At 28.4% G+C, this 20,452-nt stretch overlaps 3 protein-coding genes across 5 annotated transcripts; 2 read left to right on the top strand and 1 right to left on the bottom strand.

The window, feature by feature from the left end:
• The first annotated feature begins 825 nt into the window (after positions 1-825).
• LOC113553497 (60S ribosomal protein L27) lies at positions 826-4,615 on the top strand. Its single transcript, XM_026956855.1, has 4 exons — positions 826-965; positions 1,347-1,579; positions 2,743-2,882; positions 4,506-4,615. Exons 2-4 carry the CDS (start codon positions 1,361-1,363, stop codon positions 4,552-4,554), a joined length of 408 nt encoding a protein of 135 aa, XP_026812656.1. The 5' UTR covers positions 826-965; positions 1,347-1,360; the 3' UTR covers positions 4,555-4,615.
• Positions 4,616-6,055: 1,440 nt separating this feature from the next.
• On the bottom strand, positions 6,056-12,102 carry LOC113551919 (ATP-binding cassette sub-family G member 4-like). 3 transcript variants are annotated; one of them, XM_026954494.1, is made up of 13 exons: positions 11,815-12,102; positions 11,556-11,753; positions 10,731-10,848; positions 10,472-10,661; positions 10,001-10,146; positions 9,695-9,936; positions 9,506-9,613; positions 9,320-9,438; positions 8,963-9,131; positions 8,794-8,894; positions 8,167-8,325; positions 7,907-8,092; positions 7,339-7,488 (listed from the first exon to the last, which is right to left on the bottom strand). In XM_026954494.1, exons 2-13 carry the CDS (start codon positions 11,662-11,664, stop codon positions 7,339-7,341), a joined length of 1,797 nt encoding a protein of 598 aa, XP_026810295.1. In that variant the 5' UTR covers positions 11,665-11,753; positions 11,815-12,102. The 3 variants fall into 3 exon arrangements, with proteins under 3 accessions (XP_026810298.1, XP_026810296.1, XP_026810295.1); XM_026954497.1 differs by lacking the exon at positions 11,815-12,102 and having other exon boundaries at positions 6,056-7,488; positions 9,320-9,435; positions 11,556-11,808; XM_026954495.1 differs by lacking the exon at positions 11,815-12,102 and having other exon boundaries at positions 6,056-7,488; positions 11,556-11,664.
• Positions 12,103-16,571: 4,469 nt separating this feature from the next.
• LOC113554553 (protein kintoun) lies at positions 16,572-19,976 on the top strand. The gene is made up of 3 exons (XM_026958444.1): positions 16,572-18,903; positions 18,990-19,183; positions 19,251-19,976. Exons 1-3 carry the CDS (start codon positions 16,912-16,914, stop codon positions 19,606-19,608), a joined length of 2,544 nt encoding a protein of 847 aa, XP_026814245.1. The 5' UTR covers positions 16,572-16,911; the 3' UTR covers positions 19,609-19,976.
• Positions 19,977-20,452: the final 476 nt, after the last annotated feature.

Here is a 20,452-nt window from a genome sequence, read left to right as displayed (position 1 = left end):
GGTCTAAGCCTTAAATAAAAATAAAATAAAATTTTTAATTTATCTGCAGTAAATAAGTAGTAGCCAGTAGGTACGTACCACAACTTAAGATAATGTCTTAAAATAATAATCTTATAATATTATTTTAAATTGTAGTAGGTACCTATTATCTACTACCCGGTGATGCTACAGAGAGACAGAAAGCTTATAATTACCTACGTTATAATACTAACGATAAAGAAATAAAGTTTAGAAAAATATTGGTAGAATTAGATATTTCATAATAAATAATGTATAATTTTATATTTTTAATTACCAAGTACCCATTAAACATCTGGGCCGCAATAATTTGTGTGTATGTTAAAACAACCTGAGCCACAAATCATTATTAATATGTACCCCTTAAAAATCTCAGATCTCAATTCTAAAGACAGGACATAACTAGTAGCCGCTCAGTGTCTTAGTACAATATACCTATATGGCTATATTTCGGTATTAGTGACTAGTGTATTTAGTATTACCTATTGTTTATAGTTCGTGATAATACCACTTAAATCGCCAAATAATATAAATTAAGCTGAACAACTACCGAACTACACATGTCACAGAATACTAAATAAATTAATCAACAAAAAAAAAACATTTATAACAGATATAAGTAATGACATATTGAAGAGTGAGAATAAATGAATTATTCATTTAATAATTATTATATTATGATATGGTACACTTAATGTGACTCGACTCCGTGAAAATTAAACATTGGCGGCGAAAGAGTTCATGGACGAACAAACTGAATTTCCGAACACATGGTTGTCAGCCAGCGTTTGTCATTTCTTCCAAGCACCAGGCGGAGTCACGACAGTCACGAGTCGGTAAAACTGGTGCTCCGTTCGTAACCTCAAAATCCTGTTGAAAACAAATAGTTCTCTTCTCTCTTTTGGCGTTCGTAGCCTGCCCTCGTGTAAGAATCGCGTAGTCTTGTGGTAAGTAATTTCGAATTATTTTAATTATTGAACAGTGTTTAATTTGCTTTCGTGTACACGTTTCTGTTAAATATACCAGTCAAGGCGCGTCGTGAACGAAATCCACGAAAGACCGATTTATTATTGCCGGAGTTGTTTTTACCTGTCGGTTCTCCTACGTAAACGTGCCACGATATAAATACCTAACTAATATCTAACTCTAATTTTCAGCAAAAATTAAAACCGAGTATAACATTCATTATTATAATAATAATTTCCTGTGGCGTTTACAAAAAATTTCTGTGAAAACTTCGCAGATTTCGTTCACAACGTTGTCCGTGTGCATACGTGCATTACGTTTTACATATTAATATTAATATTCTATTTTACTTGTAATTTCAGCACAAATCGGCACAATGGGTAAAATAATGAAATCTGGTAAAATCGTGCTGGTGTTATCTGGTAGATACGCCGGCCGAAAAGCTGTCATAATGAAGACCTACGATGAAGGTACAGCGGAAAGACAGTATGGTCATGCACTGGTAGCTGGAATAGATCGTTATCCTCGGAAAGTTACCAAACGCATGTCACAGGAAAAACTAAAAAAACGTTCCAAAATCAAACCTTTCCTGAAAGTAAGACTTATTATTCGATATATATTATGATATTGCTACATCCTACTCATGTGTGTGATTAAATATTTTTTTTTTTTAACAGTTAATTACTTGATTACTTGAGATGGTTTGGCCATTGATTTAATGTTTTATTAACTATTCATATGGAAGGTTGATTGATCTTTTATAATTATTAATAATCTGAAAACACCGTGTGTCAGTACTAATGGCAAGTACATTCATGTTATTACAATGACATGTATATTTTAATTGAAACTATTAAGCAATATTCTGGTATATACTTTTAATACATGTCTTTCAAATTGTTCTATTGAAGTTACCAAATTCACATTTGTGTTTCAAATAGAAATATCTTCTGTTAAATTATCAGCTTTTATATAAATTCCATTTTTAAAAGAACATACTGTCTTGGCGATACCGTATCTGCATGATGTATTGTCTCGTTTTACAAACTTACAACAAAACTTTTTTATATCAATTTTGTATGTTACTTTGACATGAATATGTGTCTTCTTTTTTACAATATTAAAGTCTTCATCAAGTAAATTAGGTATGAATATATACTGCTATATTTTACATACTCGATACTTGTATAATGAACCGTGTATAAACACTGAACAAAGATATTTTACCTCAAAATTAAAGTAACATGTATTTACTGTTAATTACTAAGCCACTGTCTAGACCAGAATACATTTGTTGCTGTCTGGCATTAGACTAAATTACCTTTTATAAGAAGAGATGTTTTTTTTAAAATGTATGCTATTGGTCTGTACACAGTTTAATATTAACGCTAATAACGATAAAATTTGTTCTGCTGCTTAAAAATTGTATACGGTATAGTTGTTTGTAAGGAGCTGATAATAATGTGTGGGTATGATATCCTTTAAGACATTAATATATTAAGTATCTTTTTGAATTGCCTAGCAGATTATTTACACTCATAACTTCTTAGCTGCATTATAATAAATATAACTGATCTGTATAAACATTTTATAGATATATTATTTATTTATTTAATATCCCACCTACAAGTTTCAGTCTGATGTTTTATTACTTAAAATTTAAAAAAAAAAGGTTTTATGTATATCAATACCCACAGTAATAAAATAAAAACCATTTTAATCGCATTACCTATATTAATTTCCATTTTTTTTTTTCAGGTACTCAACTACAACCACCTCATGCCGACTAGATACTCAGTTCAAGATGTTACGGTAGACAAGGTTTCACCTAAAGATCTAAAAGATCCAATGATTAAAAAGAAATACAGATTCCAGACCCGAGTTAAATTTGAAGAGAAGTAAGAAAATATTTTTTAAATACATGCTATACCTAAATTTCATGGTATTACAGTAATATACACTTACAAATTTAAACAATCTTAAATTAACTTTGTTCTATTAGGGTAATTTTAGTATGGAGATGTCTTATTTACCACTGCATTAATGCAATATGAATAAACTAATAGCTTACTGCTTTATGACATATAAATAAATCACTTATCGTTTTTGTGTAGTTATTTTCCTTAATTTGATACTTATTCATTTCTGAGTTATGAAATTTTGGGCTATTGAAATGTTATTTTAAATGTAAATACCTTTTTGTCAATTTCTGAAATTGCCGCTACATGCATAAGTATCAAATTTTTCAATTTGTATGGAGTGTTTAAAATTAAAAATTCAAGAATTATTGCCTGTCTATATATTTTCAAAACTTAATTAACTTCAGTTCATATTTTTTATATTGTGTACATATTTTAATTTTCTATGAATTATGATAGATAATAAAATACTTGAACATTATAGTATCCCTGATTAGATTGCTCAAATTTTAACATTTAGTTATATTTCTAACCACACTGTATGATATGTGCTGTGTATATGTTTATGATACCATTATAATATCCACGTCAAATTTCATGTGTTATTGGTTGATTAGCTTCAATTCAAAAGTACAACAATCTAAGCTACGCATGAGACTACTCTGTAAAAATTAAATTTAACTATTTTTCTATCAACACTATTTAATCTGTTTAACATCAATACATAGACATTATGATGTTGTGCCTAAAGCACATCCATTTAATGATATTTTATGTTGCCATTTAGTTATTGCCCATTGGTATAATTTTAAATGTTTAAACAATTTAAGCTAATCTTTTGCTTTTGTCTAATATTATATGTCTTAAATAAAAATACTTAAATGGATATCATAATCTCAAGGTCATCTTAGTCTTGCTTAATATAACAAAATATAAGTTCTAGTTTCTAAATTTTGTTAGCTTAAATAATAATATTGAGTTGACCTATTATCAAACTTTAAAATAAAAACATGTGCTCTTTTTTGGGTTTTTTATTAAGTTATGAGTGAAAAATATTAAAATTTAAATATACTCATTACTGGCTTATGTATGTCAATATTGTAAGAACTTTAATATTTTTACCTGTAAGTTTGATAGTAGGCTAATTCATTCTATTGTTGTAGCAAAGAATATAAAATTAAAATTAGTAAATACAAATTTTCCGTGCTGGCACAACAAGTGCCTTGGCTATGACATCCTTGTGTAAATTTTATTAATATAAAATTAATCTACTAAAACTTCCTTGCAAAATAAAAAAATAGATAATATGTATGTAGCCCTTAAATAACATTTTTAAGTATTAAATTCTTCTGTACCCAACAAATCTTAAAAAAGTATCTATATCCATTAACATTTTCACTCTATATGCAGCTATAAAATTATCTGATTCCAAAAATGTATTGTTCATATTTCATTCTATTTATAAATAATAAGAACTGCGTGGAATAGATAGAAATGCTATATTAATGCTTTCTTTTTACAACCTCTGTAATATAATACAATATAAATACATTTTAAATAATCAGCACTTCATTAATGTCATCAATTATATTTTGTTTACAGATTCAAGTCTGGAAAGAACAAATGGTTCTTCCAAAAGTTAAGGTTCTAGTTAACATCATGTAAGATTTATCTCTTTTTATCGGATAATAAAAAAAAAAAAAAAATCTTAAGCATTGTGTTATTATTTATTAAATTAAATGATTTTTACGATAAGTAATACATGGTATTATAAGACTAAGTTTTGCTAAGATAATATGAAAAAATATCCTACCTGCTAAATTTAGAACTGAAGTAAATGTTCATAGCCTCATAGATAGAATTCAATTTCAATGCAGTGCATTATTTTTAGATGCTCTTTTGAATCTAGGACAATGCATTTTAAGTACATAATTTTTTTCATATTACAAACACTTCAAAATACTTACTTTTAGTAGTTATTGGATATTATTCTTATATACTAAGTGTTGATATTAATCATTTTATATATGAATAATAGTTTTGAAATTTATCGTGATCCTGATGTGGTGTTCTTGGCAGACTACAAAATTAATTATTAAATTGAAGATGCGTTGAAATTGTATTTATTTAGAATATAAATGCTGTTTATTTATTATGAGTTTCTATAAAATTAATATTTTGTTTTAGTGTATTTTAGTTAAGATAAAGAAACGTTAAAAACCATTATTGCTGTAATTTCGTGTGCCTATAAAACAAAAACTTGGTAATTTCTTAAGGAGTTATATTGAGTTGAAAAAAAATTTTTAGAGCAAAAATTTATTTTTATAATAAAATATAAAATATATTTGTAAATTAAAGTATAAGTATAGTTAAATGTTAATATATATTTAATTAATTAAATAAGTAGAATGCAATAAATGTACCCTTCAAAATGTTAGTCTACTACTCCATACTTATATGATTAATATGTACAATTTTATTCTTAAACTAAAATATTCTAAATGTAATTTTTTCAAAAAAAATCTACTTTTTTTATTTTATGTGTGTTACTACTATAACAAACCACGATATATAATAATTAATTATTATGTTAAAATTATTGCATATAATACACATGGGTAATTATAATCAAATAAGTATCAAAACAGTTTAAAATGGTGGAAATGTAGGATAAGGCATTAATTGGGTAAAAAAAGTATTCAGGTTAATTGTAAGAGAAATAGTTTACTGTTGAGTTTATGACGAATGATTATGATTATAATCATATCAAACAAACTCATTTATTTTAATTACTCAGTTTCAGCTGTTTTGCACTACCCTTAAATATTTTAAAATATATTAGCATTTATTTAAAAATAGAGTAATACAATTATTTACAATTTAGCTGGTACAAATTAAAATATTGCTACACTGAAATTTTTTATTCTTAAATATACTTTATCAGGTAAAGATAAGCAATAATAAAGTTCCTTAAAAGGTCATTTCTCTGAACCTTGGTACACTTGTTAAATTTCTGATGGCAACCTAATGTTTATTTTGTGGATCAGATTAAAATAAAAATAAAACAACAAGCATCAATTATTTTTAAAAAGAAAAGTAATTACAATTTTTTCAATAGGTAGCTAAAACACAATAAAAGATACAATTAGTAGTAATTTGAGCAAAACAATTTATTATAGAATAATCAAATAAAATACACATGTTTATAAATTCGTTGGTTTTGAGATCAGAAATCAAGAGATTTCATGTTACAATGAAGTGGATACTAAGTATAATCTTTAGTCTCTACGGTAAAAATAAAAATTTGAATTTAAAAAAGTATTTAAATAATTATTTTTTAAGCACTCATTCAGATCAATTAACAAAGAAAAAACAAAAATAATAAAATACTAGTTAACATAAACACCAAATAAATAACATTAATATATTTATAATATAATAAACATTTGTACGTGTGTAGTAATTAAACCACATTAACCAAAGCAACATAATCTCTGAATACATTTTTTTTACACTTCTAACAGTGACATTGTGTTGACTTATTGTCTGAATGTACTTTTAAACTATAACTGTAACCTTATAAAACAAACGATTGTGATCCTAATTACAAAGTACCATTAAGATATTGGTTTTATTTTTGGCAGAATTTTAATTTAATATTTATTTATTTATTTGAAAATTGTAATTAATAATGTAAGATATTTTAAGTGAATACTCTGACGGGGTAATTGAGTATTTTAGTCCCTACTAATAACTAAGAAGAACCATTAGGTTCACTTTTACAGTGTTGGAGGTGAACTTTAATAAATGAATCAAATTCGGTTGTTGCACAAATGAAGCAAACTCAGCAGTTTTCTTGTGGTCTGTATTTGTATCATAATACAATTTAAATCATAAATTTGTTACTTGCCCAACCACCATTATTTTTAGAGAAGGATTTTTAGATTATTGACATCCTACCGTATGGGTTATTATTCAACTCAAAATACATAAAACATAACACAATCTATCTAATAAACCATAAAACAGTTGCACAATAAGAATATTATTTAAGAAATATGCTGTAATTAGGGAAGTATAATTTTTTTAAAGACTTATATGAACTTGAATATTTACTATAATTACATAGTTTAAAAAAAGGCAAAATCATTATAAAAACTTTTTGCATCAAGGTCAACATGGGTTTCATCTCTTTTTCCATTTTATAGTTGCTACACCTTAGATCCATGACTATATAACATAATCTATAGCTATGTTTACAAGTCTTAATAAATATAAATACTATATATTTTTTTCAATTATTTGATTTAGCTAGGGATATTAAATTATTAAACTGTGAAAAATATATTTTATGTAGATAAAATGGATTATTAACAATACCAACATTGACTAGTAACAAATATAAGAGTCAATTCAACATAATAAATTATTTTTATCAAGAAAGTTTATGTTTTAAAATAACATAAGTACAAATTTTAAGAAATAAAAATACAGCTGTGATATATCCAATGCTAGTCCAAAATATATTTTCACTCATACTTACATCCTTGAGAACTAATTCTGGTGAACCATTGTAACAATATATCTACAAAACAATTATATTAATATGATTAAAATTTATGTTTATACATAATATAAACACACAATAATCCTAATCAAGGAAATATTCAAGATATTTTGAAACATAAAAAATATAATCTTCAGTTATTTATGGCATTGCACTGTAGTCATATTGAAATGCATGTCAATATTTTATAGATTCAAAAAAATCTAAATTTTTTTTTATATTAAAATATTAAATAATTAATATCATAATTCCATGAATTGACCTTTCAAAATAATGATAAACTGTTCAGAGAATTCAATTTTTATAAAAAATAATTGGTATGAATAAATAGTATATTATTATTTTAAACATATAAACGATAGGAAAAGTTATTTTTGGTATAGCCATTTCTTAACATTTACAAATTAAAAAAAATAATTTATTATTTTTAACTTACTTCTGGACATGGCAACGCAGATCTTTTGAAACCATATATAGCATGTAAAATACCTTGCATAGAATGTTTCAACATGGATATATCATAAATCCAACTATATATTTTTGGTGTGTCATTGATACGTAACATAATGCCCGCAAATATTGTCATTGGTAAAATAATTGAAGATATAACAATAGTATTTATCTGCGATCAAAATGGTATACAGTGATTTATAGATTTACTTCAAATGCTTAATTACAATATAAAAATCAACTTACAAGAAAATTCTTAAACAAAATTGCAACCAACATGCCTGTTGCTTGTGACATCAAACCAGTTACAATCAACATTAAAAAAACCATTAAAAACCTGAATAATTCAAATGGTTGCCCAGTCATTAAGTAAATCACAATACAAAATAGTCCCGTGGATATAATCTAAAAATACATAAAAATTAAATTATCAAACAAAATAAAATGTTATACCACACTATATATTTTTCTTAAATAGTATATAATTGAAATTCTTTTAAAATACACAATTCTTGTATGCTATACATTTAAAGTAATTATTAATGTGTTAGTTTTAAATTTTTTCTTAACACTATTTTTTTAATAATTATTTTTTATGTTAAGTGTATAATTCAACAATTATAATAAATAATACTCCAATTTCTAAACAAAATTATAGAAACTTTAACAGAATAGATTTTTGTATAATGAATACCAATTACCAATTTAATATTACTAATTATGATAAGCATAAGGTATGTTAACTGTAATGTACATTATAATAAATTATACAGACAGTTCATTGCCTTTCAAAATTTAAATGTTAATTAATATTTATAATACCACAAAGCTTTACTCTAATAATTAATATAAATAAAATAATGAGTTACAAACCTGTAAAGGTAGATCCATTAATGTCAAACACGTGTAATATGAACGAAGTGAATACCATTGGTTGAAATATTCTAATCTCATAAGTAACAATTCCATTGGAACTAAAATATGTATAATTAAACGTAAAAATTGGTGTTATTTATGTATTATAAAATAAAATGATACTCACATTTTATAGACATTGAGTAGGCAGATAAGTAAACAATAGCCATCATACTGAAGTATAACATTATTACATTATCCCGTGTGAACGAACCACTTTTGCCAATATTTAAATATACTGAACCAAATAGAAAACTCATTAAAAGAGGTACAAATATTCTTACTTTGATAAAGTCCTAGAAATATACAAGTAATAGATATTATTTAGTAAGGTTGTGTATGATATATATTTTGTAGAAATAGAGATATCAATCATAATATATTATTCAATTAATAACTATATTAATACAAAAATGTAATCATTTGATTTATTCATTAGCCTTTTTGACTAGAATACCTCTTATTAAAGATGTAAAATACAAACACTGTCTCTAGATGAGATGATTAATGTTCTACTAATTAGTATTCGAAGTTCATTGAAAAACTTTGAGATGCATTTTTGTCTAGAATAATTAGAACGATGGTTTTGCATTTGAACACCTGCTATGTATAAAATAATATATTCAATATTAATATACGATAAAATAACAATATATCATTTTTTACTCACTGTTTTCAATACTTTTGGCATTATTCCAGTCATTTGATTTACCATTATTGATATATTTCACAAGTGTTTCATTGTGATCACCATATTCTCCAGAACTCACTTCAATGACTATAAGTTAAAAATAGAAATATTATCAATAATTTTGCTGTACAAATGATATATTGATAAAAACATTTAAGTTTAACACACCAAAATCTGCAGGATTATGATGTAAGGGACACTGGAGACCAACAGATGATAGGTAACTTATAAGACTTGATGACTGTCCACGGTAAATACACTGACCAGTGGGTGATAATATGTATAATGCATTAAACATTTCCAATTGGGAAGCAGATGCCTGATGAATAGTGCATATAATTGTTTTGCCACAATTGGCTAGGTCTCTTAACATAGATACCACATAATTTGCAGAGACCACATCTAAACCTCTAAACAAAGTAAAGTATAATTTAAGTAACAATTAGCATCAATAAATAATTTACCAATATTTACGTAGTTGGTTCATCAAAAAACATCACTTTTGGATTACGTATTAATTCTACAGCAATAGATAGGCGACGGCGTTCACCCCCAGATAATTTTCCAGCCAAAGTTTGTTCTTTTTCTGACAACTTTAAATTATCCAATATTCTTTTGATCTGAAAAATAAATTATACATTAGAACTCATGTGATTTTACCTTAGCTAAGTATTAAAGTATTTTATAAAAACAACTAAGTCTTAGTAACTCTTTAGTAACTTACAATCACAATTTTATATATTTATTATTTTTATTGATGTAAACTTAAAAGTAAAAAGAAAAGTTGATCAAATCTCATTTTGTTTTTTTTTTAAATTATTTTTTAATTAGGTACTTATTTATATTGTATATTATATTGCCTAATATTCCAAACTAAAATAACTTTAATTATTCATTAGCTATATTATTTATATAGATAATTAAATTTTAATTTTAATTTCTTACTAAGATTTTATGGTAAACATCAAGTTGTATTGTACAGTTTCTAAGTTTAGAAGCTATTTCCATTGATTCTGAAACAGTAAGATGAGGTTGTAAATTATCTTCTTGCATTATATAACTCAATTGTTTTATGAATTGTTTTCGATTGCGAGGCCGTCCATTAATAACTATTTCTCCTTTGTAACCACATGTCCTATGAATAAATTTAAATTATAAAATAAATAGTGTTATACAAATAAATAATAGATTTGTTTGATCATACTTATAACCAGAAATGAAATTCAACAGCGAAGACTTGCCAGATCCAGAACATCCAATTATAGCACATGCTTGTTTTTTATGGAATGCACCGCTGACATTTCTTAAAATCTGTTTTTTCTCTGAAATAAACACGAAAATGATTGTTTTAATGTTTATTTATTTTCTAGAGAGATTGACCCCTGGCATTAAAACTATGGTTGACAAACACAGCACAGATTAAGTATATATGTTATATATTATAGAATCAAAAAAAAAAAACTAAGAAAATTACTAGTTACTGAACTTTTAAGTTTAATTAAGTCAATAATTTCTACCATCGGAAGTGATAAGACCGTCGTTTAAAATTTCTTAATTACAGGCCAATCGCCATACTATGAAAATTAGTCTTAAAAAAAAAATTTACATGTATAATGTCATTATATATTTAATAATTTAATTATTTCAATTATTAAATTGATACCATGTATAGAGTGTTATTAAATGTAATTATGGTTTTGTTATAATATATAACGAATTATTACGATTATAATTATTAATTGATATTGCACAAAACTTTAAACAGCACCCAGAAGACCTTGGATAACGCTAGCCAATATTATTGTTGACGTCAATGTCGTCTTGAATATTGTATTGTTTTTTCAAAATATTTGGTACCCACATATTATAAATTATAACGTAATAAATCATATTCATATCCGGATGACCGGATAATATTTCGGAAATCTATATTATTCCACTGTTGTTGACATTTTAAAATTCCAAATACAAATACAACAATAAAGGTCCTAATAATTTATCGTGTTTATCATCATCATTGTCTCTATACCTGGTCCGAGTATCCTGCCTGGTGTCCAGACGGATACCGAGTACGACACGTCCGAAAACTGTACGTCAATCCCTCCATCATCCACCAACAAATCGTCGCGTTCGTCCATGCCGCTACACACTGACAAACATCGATTGCAGACTGCTGACTGCGGAGTGCCGAGTTACTCGGGCAACTCACCGCCCACAGACCTAGAAGCTAAGAGTCGACGGTAACCGAACTACTAAACGCGGATCGCCGCCGTCGCGCGGATACTTACATATTATCGTGACGTCGTTGTTATTATTATTCAAGTGCTGCGCGCGCACGGCGAAATACAATTTGTTGTCAATTTTGTCATGTGCGCGGGGACGAAATTACGAGAGGAAAAGCAAAACAATTATTATTACTTACGAATATTACCATATTAATGTGCACGCCGTTCGTCGCGAACAAGGCCGATTTTCGTTAACGCTGTTCACCGTCGGTGGTCAACAGTCGTTATTATTTATTATTATTAATTATCGTTATTATCATCGTCGTCAGCCGGCTATCGCACAACGGCGTGGGTGGTATAGGCGGACGGCGGTATCGGCATTCGACGGTCGTCGTCGTCGCCGCCGCAACTCTCAATCGCGTAGAAGGGTAACAGTCGGTGGGTGGATGGGTGGGTGAAGGACGGACTCGACGCGATGCAATACGCGGCTGAGGATATGGCGATGTACGATAGAGCGTGATGAGATGCGGAAACGTACAGCGGGGCTTCGAAAACGACGTCCAAGGCCGGAATGCATGACACGCAGATTGCAATACTCCGAAGACTTAAATATGATCGACACAAAAAATAAAATAAAAATGTGTCCCTTTAAATATATGTACCTGAACGTCCTGAATCTCTTAGGATTAAAATTATTCAATATTTTGTAACGATTAATTATTAAAAGTTAAAATGCTCCCCCCCCCCGCTAATATTTTTCTGAGATTATGCGAGTTAATATTAGATTTCTGATTTTTCATTATGTAGTGTATGACTATATAACAGGGACTATTTTTAATTAATTTAAGGATTAATTCAAATTTTTATTTATAAATATTTAATTGTTTGTGAGGTACACATAATTTTAATTTTACTTATTTTTCATTTACATACCAATTTGTTTTGTCTTACCTGATGTTTTATCAATAAGTATTCCCTTGTATGTTGCATCGTTGCATTTATATATCTCATATAGTATTAATCTTTTGAAGATTTATACTTAGGCTATAATGAGAACAGAGCCACAGAGGCATTCCCTCTCTAGGATAGTGCTTGTTCGTTAAATATTTTATTGCTATAAAGGATTAAGCTTACATTTTTTTTTATTAAGTTTTAGTAAGGTATTTAATATTTCATCTTTCCCCTTGAAAATGTTCCCAAGATATACACACCATTGACAAATGTTATTGGAAGCAATAATAACAAATGTTATTATATTGGTGAATAGCCCAATATAATATACATGATATATTATATTATACCTATACCTATATTACCTATGTATTAGATTATTATATTTTTTTAACCAATGGTATTTTATAGGTATCTACTAAAAACTGGAAATATATAAAATTAGAAATAAAAAGATCAATAATATTTTTGCCCCGATAGTTAGTATTTGTCGTTTATTGTTAAAATAGTCAAAAGGTAGTAGATACACTATACTATGCAGTATTTTTTTTTATTTAGGAGGTATTTACGTTGCACAGATGTATATTGTATGTTTAGTACAGTAAACACTGAACATCACGACCTAATTTAATACCAGTTAACAAAAAACTGTAAATTATTTAGATATTAGGTATATACACCATTGCCGAAAACTACAAGAAAACACTCTTAAAAAAATACAAAATAAAATAATAATTAATATTTTACGGTAGTGACTATAATTAGAATTTATATAGAATAAACATTCTGCAGATGAATTTATGATTTTATAATACGCATTTATCATGTTAAATTTGATAAACATTATACTCGTACCTATAACTATTATTTTAGAATAAAAAGGTAAATTGTATAACCACTTGCATAATGATTTTTATAAATTAAAAAAACCAAAAAAATGTTTTAAAAAATAATAATTTCGAATATTTCGATACAGTTAACAAGATAACTTGTAAAAACCTTTATTACCTATCTCTAATTTAAAAATGTAGGCCCTAGTTTTAACAATTAAACATCAATTTTTTACTACCTTAAAATACTATAAATTATAATAATTATATAATGTTTACACCATTTATTCACTATTGTACATAGTATCAACATGCTACATTCAATATTTCTGTCTATTTGTGCTAATTCACATGACTATATGAATTGTATTCGCTGTTTTTCGAAGATTTTTTGGTTTCTTGTCATTTTTAACGGTTTTATACAATTGGTATTGGTAAAAGCGATTTAAAGGTCAATGTAATATTTTAGACACATTCTAATTTATGATTTAGAAAAAACACTAGGCTGCAATAGGTCCTCAAGGTCCTGGTATGAATATTAAAATGATGCTAAAAACAAATCGACAGAAATCAATCAGACATTATCTGCTAAATGAAAACTTGAAAATCTATTCTGTGAGCATCAACTAGCTATGGACTAAAAAGTGGAAATAAATAAATTATGACTTAAATGAATTAAGTCAATTAAAACACTGGAAAGTACAATCAATTATTTTTTCTTCTCATTTATACTTTTCTTAAAATTTTGGATAATTCCTGTGTTAACTAAGAGTGCATAACGTTCTTTTTTAACATTAAAGTGCTTAAAAGCGTATTTACGAAAAACTCCATTAGTTAAAATCGACTAACTGGATTAGCTCTTCTTTATGTTATAGAGACTTTTTGTTGATCGTTTACAAATACACAACGAAGCTCGTTGGCAATGATTAAATGTATTTGTATAAATAATTGATATATAATAATAATATTTTATTAATACATCATATCCATATGCCTATATATTTATATTTGTTTTTTACCTATTACTAATAAAGTTGAAACCCCTCTATTAATAATATATACCTATACGCTCTATATACCTATGACACTGACCAGTGGTTTTCAATCGATATCTCGCAGACATTCTTTATTAAGTATATGTCTGAGGTATATAGAAGTGACTAATCTTTTAAGTTAGGCAGGGCTAAATTCCAAAAAATGTTTTGTAGCAAATTTTTTTAATTAGATTATTATTTTTATTGTTTTTATTGGGGTTTACAACTGATTTGAATGATTATTTATTTATATGAAACATTAAAATTTTTTATATTACAGTCAAAAATAAAGTTAATATTAATATTATGTTTATAAGCACATACATTTACCAAAACATTCTGGGGGGCTGAAACCCACCCAAGCCCCTCCCGTCTAGTAACGCTTATGATCTGAGCAGTTTATTTAATTTAATGTAAGCAATTAAATAGTAATCGAAAAAAAAAAGGTCTTTGTTTAAGAAAATGTCATGGCTGAAACATATTGTTTCGTCAAAAGAGAAGAGTATGTAGTGTTTTAAAAAATCATAAGAACCACTGTTATAACCTATAGATATTAGACACTCAAATTCAACTGAGAAATTTTTAAATTAAAAAAATAAACCATGTATCAGAGCTCCAGCTGCTGCTCCAAGTAATAATTAGTACACATTTTACCAACAAAACAAACCTAGCTTACTTTTTATAAGTTAGAAGACTTATAAAACAATAAATATATTCAATTCTAGCCACCTATAGGCTATAAGTGTAATTCGAACGACGACAAGGTTCTTTTAACAACTGTCGATAATAATTATTTATTAATAATATATATACGCACGAACCACGCGTATAATCGGTATTGTACTATTATATCATTTATATCATTATAAACTTATAATATATGTTCTAGAATAGACCATCTATTAGCTGTATAATATAATATTGTAGTAATACTAGTAACAATGTACTTATAATCTAACATTATAACTTAATTCGTATTCCGTGGTTAATCGCAACGTATAATAAAAATAACAACTCGACAACGTCCTTCAAATACTAATCATCGTCGTGACGTAAATTATTTTTTATTGAATAATTTATTTATTATACTATTTATATAATTGACACGATATTTAAAATGTTTGTTATGACACAGATAGCGTGGACTATTGCCAAATAGGCAATAATTGCAGATAATATATAGTTTGGAAAACAATCAACATATATAATTTACAAAGTAGTAAATAGATTTAGAATCTAGAATAGCTAATTAACAAGTGACGATCTTTCTGGAAAACTAGAGCTTGGATCGGGTTAATAGGTACCTAGTAGGCACTAAATATTATTATGTATGTTTAGGTATCGAATTCATAGGTATATTTTATAGTCGAACCAAGATTTAAGATAATAATTAAAATAAATTATAGAATATAGCCAAAGTACTATATTATATTTATGTATAATGCAGCCATGCAGGCACGTATACAGGGGGTTTGGGGTTTAAACCCCCGAAATAATTTCGAGTACCGAGGAAGAAATTGTTTTATTATATTGTGGTAGAATTTGTATTGCTATATTTTGTAGACCCCCCACGAATTTTTTTTTTGTATACGTGCTGGTATAATGTATTATATCTAAAACCTAAATAGTTAGAAGCCTAGGTTATAGTTCTATTATAGACTTACAATAATAAGCACCTACTTCGTACTTATATTACCTGTTGTTTTAAAACATAAAAATTATGAATTAACGTAATGTTAAATTCGGACAGGAGTACAGGAGCTGATATTGATCAAAGATAATCGTCATTCGTCAATTCGCAATTCGGTATTCACATTGTTGAAACGTAAATAGCAATAACAAAAGTCAAAAATAGATATTATCGGAAATCATGTTATCGGAACGAAAAACAGCTGTAAACATGATTTTGATACTCTCCACTCTGACGAGAATTGCCGGCCGGGAGGTTTTCTGCTGATAAGTGATAACGTATCTATGGTGTAGTGAACAATGCTCGTTTAAACATTATAGTATTTTTATTATTACGCTACTTCCGTAGTTCCGTGACGGTCACAGTAGTCGCAACTCGTAGGCTACCGCAATACAATATTAATAGTTAGTAGTAGCAGACATATATATATATATATATATAGAGTAAGATAGGTACACACTATACACTAATTGTACCACCTACTTATCAACAATACCCAATACTATAATTGCAAAAATATTTACCGATTGGTTAGCAGCGAACGAATAACGTAAATAATAAATATTACTGCGCAAACGACATAGTAATCGCGTTCCGATTCGATCGTTGTTACCTCGTCGACGACCATAGCCAAAAAAACTCGCGTGATCGAGCTATGAACGACGCCGCGGGTGGTCGACAGTCAAAGCTCGAGGATCTGGACATCACCAAACAGGAATTGGACAGTATCGGCGAGGCATTGAAGAATGAACAGTTCCGGAAACTGCTGTGCGAGTATGTGGACGAAATCAACGATCCGGAGAACCGAGCGCAGTACGAACGGGAGATCGAACAGTACGAACTGGAACGCGGAACCAGCGTGACGTTCGTGCGCCCTCGGCCCGGATACGTGTTGAAGACGAGCGCCAACGGCGTGCGAAAGGTGTTCGTCAACGTGTGCTGTTGCGATGTGCTACAGAAACCGACCAGCCGATCCGGCACCGGCGGCGATCATTGGTCCCTGCCACACTGCCTGTCGCCGGTGCGCCAAGATTACGACAAGGCCCACAAACCGTGCGACGTGTACGACGTGGTGTTTCATCCGGACGCGCTTGAATTGACCAAGCACGGCAAGAGTCTCAGAGACATGGTCGAAGACACGGCACTCAGTATGATCGAGAAGAACAACAATGTAGTTTTGGACAAGGCTAATCTCAAGTATCCGAAAATCGCATTCAAAGGTGTCGCCCGGTCGTTGGTCATACGCAAGCCAATCAAGGATTTCCAGCCATCACCCGAACTCCAAACTTCTGATATACCTGGATGTCCTTACAAGCCACCAGTCGATCGACCGGTTCAACATCATGATCTGGGCTCTTTGAAACAAAAATCACTGTTTACTGTACCTAAGTACATAATAAAATATCGAAACGATATAGACATCCAAGAACATGGATATAATATGCATTGTAAAATGAATGCGGTCATACCAAAAGAGTTAATTATTGAAATTAATTTGCCGCTTTTGGATTCTTCGGCCAATGTAGAACTTGATGTGCTCCCTAAGACATTGAAATTAGTTTGTCACAAACCTTCAAAATATAAACTTGATATCAATTTGCCTTATAGTGTACTGGAAGAAGAGGGTAATGCTACGTTTGATCAAAGTACTAAGAAGCTTATTATATGCCTTCCGGTCTTGAGGACAGAGCCATCGCTAGAATATGTCAAACATCATCTTGTTAGTGAGGTTGAAATGCCAAAAGATGAAAATGGTCACGACTGTGATGTTGCAAATAGTAATTTAGACAAGATTGTGATTGATAATAAAATTAACATTAATGACCAAGATTGTAATACTATAAATGTTAATAAAACTGTAGTCACTAATAGTAACGAAAATATGAACACAAATGATCTAAAAGACAATGATGTTTATAATAATTGTAATAATAGTAACATCACCGAAAATGATGTACACTATATCCTGCCAGAACACGAATTTATTTTTGAAAATAAATGTTTTCTTACGCTCAATGTAAAAAATGTTGATCCAACATCGATTGATGTGATAGTTATTAAGGATAAAAATTTGATCTCCGGTAAATTTCATTCCATTGGTTCAGGATTTTTTCCCATATGGTATGCTTTTTGCTTAAAAATTCCATCCGAATCGAGCTTATTAAAGTCTGACGTCAACGTATTACCTTCTGATAATAATGTTATATTAAATTTTTCTATACATTTTAAACCGGACAATAATCAATATTGGTATGGCCTCAATGAAGATAACTTAATAATTCAGTGTATTAAAATGGAAACACTCAAGGAAAACTCAAAACCTTTAACCAACGGTGTTACAATTCCTCTCAATGACAGTGATGACGACAATGATGATGATGACGATGATGTATTTGACGATAGTAAAGAAGATGAATCAAGTATACAAAAACAACAGAGCATCAAGAAAAATGATGACAATTATCAGGGCAAAGATAAAAATGGTAAAACAACCAAAGAAAAGAGGAAAAAAAAGAAAGGAAAGAAGATTCAAAAATCAAATGCTATACCAATAGCTGTTGCCAGCAGTTTACCCGAATCTAGAAAAACAATAGATTTCATACCCGGCTCGTTGCCAATTGAGTTTAATAACATTAGACCAACAATTGTAAGTGTTTACTCTATGAATAAATAATATTGTATTTTTTTTTTTTAATTTTATCATCATTTAAATGAATATGATTTTTTTTCCAGCGTGGAATCTTAAAAAAAAGAGCTTTGTCTGAATGTAGTAACGTTGATGACATAAATTTATCTCCTCGAACGTATAGTTCATCTGTGGACAATGTGGACACTGAAAGTTCAGACGTTTTGGGTTCAAGTTTGAATGATTTTAGTTTAAAAAAAACAGTTCGTTTTAATGATCATGTCATTGAAAAAAAGATTAAGTATGCAATATAAAATTTTATACAATATTTATAGAGTATTTCTTTCAATATAATTTTAAATTTTCAGCTTCAATATAAGCATAGCAGCACAAGCAAAAAAACACAGACAACGTCAGCAGCGTAAGCGTAATATACGAGAATATAACACTCCCAGTGAAAGTGAAGCATCTGAAGCTGAAGACAGAGTATATGGACCACTAAATGTGGTTTCAGAAAGTGAAGAGACCAGTGTATCAGAAAGTAGTGCTGGCGAAATGTCTGATGACAATAGTAATGGTCCAACAACAACTATATCATCAAAAGTCACAGTTGTAGCTGACTCTAAGAAAGATCATAAACGACGCAAGAGTAAATCGGCCAGGAAAAATGCTTCGCTTGCAAAACAGGCATCGACCAACAATTTGATATTTCCTATTGAATATTGAGCAATATTGAACATCAGACCTCTTTTATATTACTTAATACAATCATTGAATCATATTATGAACATTTATTTATTAAATTACTTTATGGCTAATGTTTATTAGATGTTTTCTCTGGGTGCGTAGTTTTTTTTATTTTTATTATTAGAAACATATATAACACAGTTTTTATTTGTAAGTTATTATCGTCTTGTTTGTTTTTTTCACCTACATTGGTTGATTATGTATTTTGTAAACTGTTGCAGTCTTTTTGTATTGAAATATATGTATCTATGTTGAAACCAAAATGATTATTGAATTTTATTTGTTTTTTGTGATATTGTCAATAGCATGTACTATTATTGGCATGCATCAGGCTAAACAATTGTTTTGAATAAAATATAATAGTTTAAAATAAAAATTGTAAGTAATAACTGATCAATCATTGGGATCACTAATTAAATGCCTTTGGTTATTATAATGTAAATTAGATAAACTATTTATTAAAATGTTCTACACATTAGATTGAAAACATGAATTTTCCTATGAATCATGTTTATCAATTGTTATTATGTACGTATATAATATCTATAGTCTATACAATAGATATGCAGATTTTACACAAGATTGACAGAAAATATCGAGAATATATCTTCATGTGACTAGGTCAGTAATTGTATTTCAAATAAACCAACTTATCAAGATAATAAATATTATGTTGAGTTTAGCTAATTTCTAATGGAACAATAATATACAATTTAAAATGAAAATCACCTAATTTATTAGTCAAAAGATAAATAAAACATAATTAATAATTATTCGTAATAAATGACTTCCATGCACATAAAAAATTTAAAAAAATGATTAT

Source organism: Rhopalosiphum maidis, chromosome 2 (genome assembly GCF_003676215.2).
Source record: "Rhopalosiphum maidis isolate BTI-1 chromosome 2, ASM367621v3, whole genome shotgun sequence".
Taxonomy (NCBI): Eukaryota; Metazoa; Arthropoda; class Insecta; order Hemiptera; family Aphididae; genus Rhopalosiphum; species Rhopalosiphum maidis.
This window is presented reverse-complemented; position numbering and strand designations above follow the sequence as displayed.

Excerpts from the sequence above, each read along its gene's own strand:
- LOC113553497 (XM_026956855.1), top strand. The coding sequence starts at position 1,361 with ATGGGTAAAATAATGAAATCTGGTAAAATCGTGCTGGTGTTATCTGGT. Across the intron at positions 1,580-2,742 it reads AAATCAAACCTTTCCTGAAA|GTACTCAACTACAACCACCT; the intron begins GTAAGACTTATT and ends TTTTTTTTTCAG. Across the intron at positions 2,883-4,505 it reads CGAGTTAAATTTGAAGAGAA|ATTCAAGTCTGGAAAGAACA; the intron begins GTAAGAAAATAT and ends TTTTGTTTACAG.
- LOC113551919 (XM_026954494.1), bottom strand. The coding sequence starts at position 11,664 with ATGGACGAACGCGACGATTTGTTGGTGGATGATGGAGGGATTGACGTA. Across the intron at positions 10,849-11,555 it reads AGGCAGGATACTCGGACCAG|AGAAAAAACAGATTTTAAGA; the intron begins GTATAGAGACAA and ends TGTTTATTTCAG. Across the intron at positions 7,489-7,906 it reads CTGCGTTGCCATGTCCAGAA|ATATATTGTTACAATGGTTC; the intron begins GTAAGTTAAAAA and ends ATTGTTTTGTAG.
- LOC113554553 (XM_026958444.1), top strand. The coding sequence starts at position 16,912 with ATGAACGACGCCGCGGGTGGTCGACAGTCAAAGCTCGAGGATCTGGAC. Across the intron at positions 18,904-18,989 it reads ATAACATTAGACCAACAATT|CGTGGAATCTTAAAAAAAAG; the intron begins GTAAGTGTTTAC and ends TTTTTTTTCCAG. Across the intron at positions 19,184-19,250 it reads GTCATTGAAAAAAAGATTAA|CTTCAATATAAGCATAGCAG; the intron begins GTATGCAATATA and ends TTAAATTTTCAG.